This window comes from Protopterus annectens, chromosome 6.part0, assembly GCF_019279795.1.
Source record: "Protopterus annectens isolate FY-2018-M chromosome 6.part0, PAN1.0, whole genome shotgun sequence".
NCBI lineage: Eukaryota > Metazoa > Chordata > Ceratodontiformes > Protopteridae > Protopterus > Protopterus annectens.
In genome coordinates, this window is record NC_056737.1 from 17,078 (window position 1) to 27,500 (window position 10,423).

At 40.2% G+C, this 10,423-nt stretch overlaps 1 protein-coding gene across 3 annotated transcripts in view; it reads right to left on the reverse strand.

Annotated features, from left to right (window-relative positions):
• Positions 1–718: 718 nt before the first annotated feature.
• The window catches only part of RNASEH2C (ribonuclease H2 subunit C), a 336,545-nt gene continuing 326,840 nt past the window's right edge, over positions 719–10,423 (reverse strand). For all 3 annotated transcript variants that reach the window (XM_044073772.1, XM_044073771.1, XM_044073773.1), the window contains exon 5: positions 719–1,322. In XM_044073772.1, coding sequence (XP_043929707.1) covers positions 1,296–1,322 — 27 coding nt within the window. In that variant the 3' untranslated portion in view covers positions 719–1,295. The remainder of the gene's footprint in view (positions 1,323–10,423) is intronic.

Consider the following 10,423-nt stretch of genomic DNA (forward strand, 5'->3'; position numbering starts at 1 on the left):
CCTCAATTATTTTATATCCTGGAAAGACTTGAAACAGTCTCAGAATGTTCCACATCACCAAACTGCCCTTTTCTGAATTAATCAAGTATAGAACATCATCATCTGTGAATAGATCTTAACTTTTCTTACCACCATACCACTTGTATCCTTAAATTTTAGAGTCCCTTATTTTCTTCACCAATGACACTAAATATAAGGGAAAACAGAATATTCTGCATGGTTCCTCTGTTCAAATAACTTGTCAGAGAAGATGCCTCACACATTAATTCTTGCTTCCAACCCTTTATATAGCCTCTTAATTAACCTTATTCTATCAGCAATGCTAATGCTACCATTTCCCTACTCATAAAAATTCCAGCAGACTATCAAATGCCTTTCTGCATAAAGACCCTCCAACAATAGCAGCATTTTCTTACATACTGCTTCTCTCTGGATCATCACTGTTCTATTCTGTTGTCAAATGTTTGCACACAAGGGTGCTTTATAATCCGAAAACAGAGCTGAATGTAAGCAAAAAGATGGTAATACTGCTGCTTAAAGAATGCATGGATTTATTTTATAATTTTCTCTATGTATCAGTCACACTACCAATGACAAAGCAGGAAGAGAAGCCTATCAGTCCAATGCAGCAGAAGAGATAACTTTACTGAACAGGCAACACAATCACACAATATTCAAACACTATCTGGAATGTTCAATAATCACAGTAAAAGAGAACACATGTCAAAATATCTCTTTAATTAAAAAAGAAAACAAAATAAACATCTGAAAAATTCAACTGGCCATATGTGCCGCCTTATATGCATCACTGTGGATATGAAAATTAGGTCATGTAACTAAATGAACCATCTTTTCAAGAAAATAATTTTTCTTCACTTAAACAAAAGCAGTGGTAGCACAGGGAAAACATTCTGTAGTATTGGGGTGGGGGGCAGGCAAACTTAAGAACATTGAACAGCAATAATATATAAGAAGCCAAAGTTAAAAAAACCTACACACTAAAAGAAAATCTCTGAGGAAGAAATACTTTTGTAAGCGCTTTTTTACTGGTTAACGTCCATGATACGTTTTATCATTTCACACAGGCTGCCCAAACCAGATGTCCAAAGTCAGTTCATCAGTAAGAGTTTTCTCCATTTGAATGATGTAGGAAGATGCATGCCTGGGGCAGCCTTGCACTTATACTGGAAGCAACAGAAAAGTTAATCCACATCTTCATAAAGCCCAGCATTGCAGTAGTAACGCCGGACTGACACGGGCAATAAATGAAATCTATTACAGATGTTCAAAAAGCCTCAGCTGTCCTCAACTGGTGTATGAATCTGCAAAACAAACAGAAAAGGTGTAGACACATTTCCATTAATACATCAATAGAAACCAAACGTCCACATTGAAAGGCAAAAAGAAGATAATGTAACACAACAAAGTTATTTTTTATCAGTTGATCTACAAGATAACCCTCATTGGTGGGGTTCTCTGATCTTTAGGAGACAAAAACTACAGAATTCCAATTACTATTTAGCAAAATACAGCTCCACATTTGGGAAACTCCATATACCTGTATCACCCCCTCATTTGTGACACTACATACAGGTTACACAAGTGTGTGTGTCCCTGCACCCAACAATTTGCCCTCAAGACACTAGCAATCACCTTCCTGCAAATCAAGGAAAAGCACTGAAGATCTTAAATATTAACATAGACAGAACTTAATCAGTTATTTGCAGGGGGCTGGAGGGATGGGTATTCCCAACCATTAAGAAAGGGTCATCTTGTAGATCATTCATACGGTAAAAAAGGAGATAGAAAATACTACAAGGAAGTAATTCATATATTATTCACTCTCAACTCTAGCTCCTTTTCAAAAATGCATTCAATGGAACTAAGGGTGAATACATTTTAAATCACTACCTTGTTGACATCATTTAAGACAAGAGATGACCTTAACACAGAAAATACAAGTAAATGTTTTAGCAATCAGGGGCTGTCTTTGCTGTGATAATATCCATTTTAATGAAGTATTTATTTCAATTTTATTGTAGGCAGTATCAACTCAGGTCGATTTTAAGGTCTGCATACGTTTGAGGTTTATGATAGCGAAATTTGGTAAAGGTCTTGAATTGCAGTGATTAAATTTTACTGAGTAGCTAAAAAAAAAAATACTCGCTGGTCTGCTCTACTTTCATAAGACCCTTATCAGATATGGCCTTTGAATCTACAGCTCCATGATAGAACTGGAAGAGATGCTCAAAGTCTACTAGCTTGTTAATTTCATGGGGATGTGAACTGCTGAAAAAGTGATTTCCATGAATTTGGCCCACTACCAGAAAAGCACTGCATACCTACACAGGAGGGAGGACTTTCTGCACATTCCTTGATAGGTACCACACAATAAGACTTCCTCTATTAACAGAGCAAAGAAAGTTGTGGAAGCTGCATCTTCTCCTATGTTATTAGGCCTGGGGGGACTGTTTCCTGCTCCAAATACAGGTTAGATGGTGGGAACACATACTCTCCTTCACAGTGGAACTCCCACAAGTTCCACAACATGAAAGACCTTGTCCTCGTAATCCAGGATAGGTTTGGTTGCCAAATGTTTAGGCACACCAGAAGGCTGGTGAGGACTTGTCCACCAATCCATGGCCCAACCACAAGAACTTAACACAAAAAGATCTGTGACCACTGGTGTTTTTTTCAAATACCTTTGTTGAATTATTACTTGTTACACAGGCATACATTCATATAAAATTAATCAAACTACATTAACATAACAGACATTATACTTCACATATATTGCTATACGTTTATTTATATTTATTTATTACAGTTTGATAACCGGGATAGTCCACTGGGCCTTGAAGAGCTTGTTATCAGCGAGGCCTGGACAGAAAAGCTCTACAGGACACAGACAATTTTACAATAGTTATACAAAAGTAAATAAAGTAGTAGAACAGTGAGAAATACAGAGATAATATACAATTTATTTAAAAAAGTCAAAACATTTCCAATCCCAAGCAATGATTTACAAGAGTGAGATTCATGTAGTCTAAACATATTAAAAGTACAGGTATTTCAGAAGGAAAAAAAAAAGTAAAACATTTATGTACAGAAAAAAAAAGAAGCTTTTTTTTTTTTAAGTTAGAAATACGAGGAGAAGACAGAGAGAAGAAGGTGAGGTGGGAGAGGTAAAATGTGGTATATAGTGGAGAAAGGGAGTGGGTTGGGGGGAAGTTTATGAGGTACAGGATAGGAGAGGAAGTAGAGCCAAAGGGCAAGAGAGCACAGTGATAGAAGGTTGAGGCATACAGTGCATGGGAGATGGTGTTAAAAAGTTTATCTGCAGGGGTACAGGAACATTCCCATTTTGAAAGGAGGTGAGTTTGGAGAAGAGTTTTGAAGTTTGAGGGGCTCCGAGTATTTTGAAGGGTGGTATGGAGAGAATGCCAGAGTTTCACTAGGGAGCAGGATAATAGTAGGTGGCCAGGGGGTCGACGAGGCTTATATATATTTAGAATATTGTGATTTTATGATCTTAGAGAGTGGTTGGGAATGTAGGGGGTTAAAGAGATGGACAGAGAAGGACAATTAGAAGGTTTGAATATGAGCTTGTGAGCAGTAGTAAGTCTAAGGAGTTTGAGGTAGATAGGAAGTTCAAGCCATTTTAGGGAGTGGAGTGAGAGACAGTGATGCGATGAGTTTCTGGCGTTGGTGGCAAATTTGGAGATTTTACTCTAGCAGGCTTCCAACTTGGCCTGTAAGCCTAGCTGAAGATTAGTGAATAGGGGGGCACTGTACATAACAGAGGGAAGAAGGTAAGTAGAGGTAAGGGCGTGTCTGGTGGAGGGGGTAAGGAAATGATTGTGTCTATGCAAGAGACCTAGTTTTTGGTGAGTTTTTTTTATATTAGTTTGGATACAGATGTTAAATTTTAGATTTTCATCAATTATGACACCGAGCAATTTGGTATGTGATACTATTTCATTGGGGTTGTTATTTTGAGCAGTCACTGTAAAAGAGTTTGTCTATATTGGTGTTTTTGGATGGGGAGAAGATCATTAACTTTGTTTTACTGGCATTTAAGGCGAGGTGATTACTATGCATACATGATTCGGTATTAGAGAAGGCTAACTGAGTTTTGAGAAATAGGTCGGAGGGGGTGTCTACTGTACAAATAATGGGTTGAATCGTCAACATATTGAATTAGTGTGGCACATATCATATAACCTAAGCAATATTACATAAATTATTCAATTCCTGCCTTTTTTAAACAAGAAACATCTTCATTAAACCGTCACTTGCTACACAGGCAATCATACATTTACACAAATGAAAACAAACCACACCAACACAATCCTAGTTGCAAGTAGGGTTGCCAGCTTTCTTTGTGGCTAAAACCGGACTAAGGTCACGCCCCTCGCATCACCCATAACTCCACCCATTCCCACCCCCTCTCCCATCCAGGCCCCACCCATTTTGTGACATCACTGTGAAATCAGCTGATGGGAACGCCCTCTTTTTCTGTTCCGGATGCCTGCTTTCAGCTGATTTCTTACCAGTTGCCATAAACACTGTTCAAAACTCTCAGTGTGCATACTGTCTTCTGTTTTACACATACAGTGATTACAAATATTTGGATTTAATTTAAAATATTTATTTCAAATTTTATAGCATAAACCACTGATACACATTTGCTAAACAAAGCAATATAGTCTCACAATGAAAACAGACTTAGCATTAAAACTACTCTGCCTTTAAATCTCACATTCACTGACTATACAAAATGCTACACAAGCAGTATTAGAAATGCATATATGATACATAAAAACATAATTACTCAAGTTCAGACTAAATATTATGTGCAAAACTATTAAACAAAATTCCTTTGCTAATTCACAATATCAAACAATGGATTTTACACAAGTAGTTACAGACTGGAGCAGAGAGTTAAGGCTACAAGTGGTAGTTCTTGTGGAGCGAGGAGTTAACAGGTGCAGTATGTGAAACGGGACAATAAGCAGAGTGGAGGTTGTGAAAATATCTTTAAGGGTGAAAAAGAAGATGTGGTGCAATATACAATAATTCTGCAAGCACAGTATTCCATGAGCAACTAAACCAATGCTTCATAAAATTGTTATACTTTCTGATTGGTATCTGCCATTATTCAGTGACTTCAGTTGTCAATGACTTTCCAGAAAACCACAAGTTTATGAGGAAGAGATTAAAAATATGGGGCAAAAATCTGGATAGTCTACAAATCTTTTGAGAGTTAAAAGGTCTTAGAATGCATAGTAAATTCATGTATGCTGTCTGAATGGAAACTGGAGTTTATGTTGCAGATCACTTGGTACATTTCATACATTTGTATAATAATAAATACATTTCCTGTTGTTGAATTACAGGCACTGCTACTGTCTCATGTTACTGTTACTGCAGTAATGTGAAGTGGCTATTATATAGTGTTGTCAAACAAGTATGAATTGTATACATTTGTAAAATTATGCACTTCATACAGAGGTTAAATGTTATGATCTATGCATGAAGTTGCTACTCGCTCCTCACTTAGTTAACTGTGCAAACATGAGTACTACTATAACCCTACCTCACAGGTCTTGCAAGTGGGGTCGCTGCCATTACCTAAAAAAAAAAAACTTTCAGCCAAAAATCAGGGAGGAAGCCAAAATAATTAGGGGGAAGGGGAGGGAGATAAAGGCTCAATAATAAGAACAAATTTTAAATACTGCTCTTAGAAATTTAGGGTTAGATAATCAGGTTTTGCTTAAGCATGCATTTTCTGAAGGATATAAAAAGTCAGAAATTAAAATGTCCGTCATTACTTAGTTAGTGACTGCAATCCACAATGATTGCCAGAAAACAGGTTTATAGATAACAAGTGTGAGGGTGCAGGCAGACATCGATCCCCTGCAAAAAACGTAAAAAAATTATTTGTGCGGCTGTTGAACACATCAGCATGAATAAGCATTCGTTACTCCAACACATCACCAGGTATTGTGTGGTGGGCAACACTTGCTACTGCACACCCAATGAGGAACTCTTCAACTACATCGCCTAAAGAAGGCCACTTGTGCTACTACTGGCACAGGGACTTTTAAGTATAAACTGAGATTTTCCTGTTATACACGTGTAAATCACACTCTTTTTCAGACTATTCATGCTTTACTTTTCTGTTGTACTGACAAGACTGGAGATTGCACACTTTTAGCTACGGTTCGTACGTACACCACTTTATCATCTACGGGGGGATAGCATTGTTAAACAGGCCCACAACTCATGAGTTTACCCTTTTGCATTAGGCAATTAACCAGGAACATCATTCTGTAGTTTATACACACTGAATGCTTGCATATATAACTGAAATAAAACAGACACATTCTAGCCACAGCTTGCCTACCTGCGTCCATCCCCAATAATGTGTGTACAAAGGATTCGTTTCAAAATCTCCAAGCTTTCAAGTTTCCACATCCACACTGTCACCCTGGGCTGACACAAGGAGGAGCAAGAGGCAGTGCTTGTCAGAGAACCGGCAAAGATGTTCACCAATGGCCCCGGTCATATTCCAGAAAGGAGGGCTAATCACATACGCTAGTGTCATATATCTCCTGACAGTCTGGAGTCAGGTAATGACTGTATTTATAGCCAAAAAGCACACCGGGACCACAGGCAATAAGGAGGGGAGAGAGAGAGTAAAGATGGTGAGCGAGAAATTCTTCAGACCATGGCAGTGGCACAAAACCCGGACTTTAGTGTGTCCGGTTTTGAATTAAATTTGTAACCGGACAATTTTTCAGAAAACCGGACAGTCCGGTCAAAAACCGGACAGCTGGCAACCCTAGTTGCAAGCATTTTACATCACAAACCATACGGACACACTCCCAGCTGCAAACATTATGCATCACTTGTACTCTACCCAACTTTTCACTCAAACATTGCATAGCTCATTTAAGTCCTGTCGCGTTTTAAACCTCACTCCTCCCTTGTATGTATTGTTCCCACAATTTCCATTTTTTTCCTATGTAGTTTGCTTCTACCCATTTCTAAAGATCTCAATTCCAGTTGTTCTACCTCTGTTACTATATTCACTACCTTCCAGTATAGTTGGTTTAGTGGTGGGGCGTCTTTTATGCCACTGACACCTCTCAATCTACTGCAACATCCATGTCCACAGGTATGCAAAAGACATCATGAAGGTCATGCATTCATTAAGTCTGGAAGATAGAACAAAGCCTGAACAATGACCCAGTCAGCCAAAGCCATGACCTTTTCTGCCCTCTCCAAGGAGGTCCCCAGCTCTGAAATGACAATGGCAGTATAGTTTTCCCACCCTTCTGCATGCCCCTCAGCTGGCCACCAACAGCATCTTTTCTTAAGTGTCCCCGGTACCATCACCCAGGGCTGAGGTCACACTAATATCGGGTTGGGCAGGGAAAGTGGGGCAGAATAGCCTGCAGTGTCACACATGCTGGCCATGCATGCCAGGGAGGATTTCTGGGAAGACCTAGTGACTTCACATGCATCACAGTACACAGTGTTAACTTGCTCTGTCTCCATGGATGTCCTAGTTTTACTGGCAATCTGTCCTGCAATTACGGCACATTTTCACAGATGGAAACTCCTCCAGCGCTGAAGCAGCCACTAGATCTCAAGTCGTTGGAGTCATAGTAATGGCCACAATTTCTCTATGGCACAGAGACAGTTAAGGGCAATATTCTGATTGGGAGTCAAAGACTTTCACCAATTTATGGGCAAGGATTGCAACTATGAGAAAAGGGAAGATTTCTATAGGTTTCCCTAGAGTGTCACCTATTATTCTTTTATTCTTCAGTGAATAACAAAATCCTGCAACTGAAAATCCTTAAAGCACAATATCTCAAAAATGCCCAATGCCAGCCTGGGGGGAGAAAAAAACAGTTCTGAATAATATAAGCTGTATAACAGTACATATAAAGGGGTGGGCAAGTCCCACCCCACATACCCACAAACACACTACTTCTCACTCCAAGGTTACACAACCCTGGATATGAGTGCAATATTGTAGTCTATCTGAAAGCAAGTACTGCACTAATTTCCCAGGTTGTTTACACTCTGCGGTTACATTAACAGAGCTGCTGGGGAAGCAGTCATCGACATAAGGGGGTGCATGGGGGCTTGCTCCTGAAGAAATAGCTTTGCTGCAGTGACAGTGTTGTCTTTCAGTCTTTAACAGTGTTCCATTCAGAATACTACACCAAGGATTTTTTTTGTTTTGGAATTTTGTGATTAACTGACACATGGTGGTGCAGTGGGGCACCATGAAGGAATGGTTTTCAGGATGCCTCTAGATAGGGCTACCCTGAGTCACAGACCGTTATCCAGGTAAGGGAGCACATGGAATTCTTTTTCAGGCAGGGTTTTGGCCATTATGGTCAAAATTGTGGAAAAGATTGGCTGATGAGAAAAACCCGACCAGCAAGACTTTGTACTATGTGCAACACAAACCTAAATAAACTGAAAGAGTTCTTTGTGCCAAAAGATGTTCCTCATGTCCACCACCACCACCAGCTACGTATACTTCAGGAGCATGGGCATTTGCACCTACAGGGTTGACCAAATGACTATGAAAATCAATAAGCTGGCTGAAGTTGCTAATGTCTAGAGTGAGGAGTAAATTATCCATCCCTTTTGGGGACAGAAAGAGAAGAAATACAGCTCTTGCCTCTTTTCCAAAAAAGAAACAGAATCTGGCCTTACCCAAACATATGTACTTAGGAGTGATCTGTCAGTACAGCCCCTTCTGGAGTTTTCAGTGAACTCTAAATTGTGGCTGATAGTGACCATGTCTAAAACCTACCGGTCTTTTGCAATGGCTCATCAAGCAGAGGTGAACTTAGAGAAGTACCCCCCCCCCCTCTATGCGCTGTCTCAGACCAGAGTCAAGGTGCTGACAATGGGAGAGGGCAAGACTGTGTAAAGTGTCACAGCCTTACTCACATGATACACCTCTCTCTCTCTTTCTTTTGGGCTAATTAGGCACAGAAGAGAAGTGTCAAGAGGAGGTTATAAAGGTCCTCAACAGATGTGAGGGCCTGCTTCATTCACAGGAAGTCAATTAGATCCTGAGCAGGCTAGCCCAACGCACTTCCCCCAAGAAAACAACATCCAGGATCCTGTTTCTGAGCTTCTCCATATGAAAGCACAACCTCAACAAAGCCATCTTGCACATCTAAACGTTTAAGTCTGCAACCCAACCGGAGCATCTGCACAGTCAATGCTACGGCATTATATGGGACAGCCCACTAAAGAGGTTACAGTCTCTCTTAAAGGTCCTTTTTAAGCTCAAACTCTTGGGGAAGGGATGTGCCTCAAGCTTCTCCAGAGAAGTTTTAACTAGGTAGATTGGAACACAAGGGGGATGAACAGTTAAAACCCATAAGTTCTACCACTGTTCAAAAACAAACTCCAACGCCAAAGATCTGGATTCCTTTTCAAGCAGACTGTAACAAATTACTGGAATCTACAGTGGCTTAAAGAAATCATTTAGGAGTCAAGAAAATAAATTTTGGTTAACCCCTTTGTTCATTCATATTGGGGCTTGTAGGCAGAATTCACCACCTCAGGAACTGAAGTGGCAGAATCAGGGTGCATCCAAGCTGCCAGGATGACATCCTTAAGAAGCATCTCCAAGGAGGAGAGGGGGTTAAATATCAGGTCTCATTCCCCCCAAAAATGTAAATTAAAGCATTTCTAGGGGTTAGGTGATGGAATAAGGGTCCAACAGCAGTCTAACCACTTCTTCATAAACCTAAGGGCCTCTCAAATGGTAAGATCATCCACGGGATAGGTGTGTGGTGGAAGTTGACCTCATTATCACCGTCTATCTTACAGATTACCCTCAGGGTCCTCTTACCTCTTTAAAAAAGGTTAAGTGTGAGGGAGTCCCAAATCCCACATGGAAAAACCCATATCCAGTATTTCATGAAAGTGATGATTATCATGTGCCAAGAGTCAGGGAACAAGAAGAAGGTATCCAGTAGTGCCACAGCATGTTGAAGAGTGACATGCACAGTGTCTGTTGCAGGCTTCAGACCACACTCCCAAAAGTTCAGTGGCATACCTGTGAATCAGGCCTCCCACCAGATGCCAAACATCTGCTTGATCTATAGCCTCTATGAAGATCTCTAGAGCAGACTAACCAAGAGCCTTCAAAAGGACTTGCCAGCCCAACTGAATCTTGGTGGCTGACTGTGGTCTTATGTTTGATCAATCCACGAATGGATTATTCAGACATGAGCTCTAATCAATCAACTAGGGACTAGGTTGCAAAAGAACATTAGCAAATAATGAATGTGAGCTGGAGTCCTTGTTAGTCAAGGAGGAGCTCAGCATGTGCAAGAACACTAATGCTGGGAGTGGCTGAACAGAAGACTTG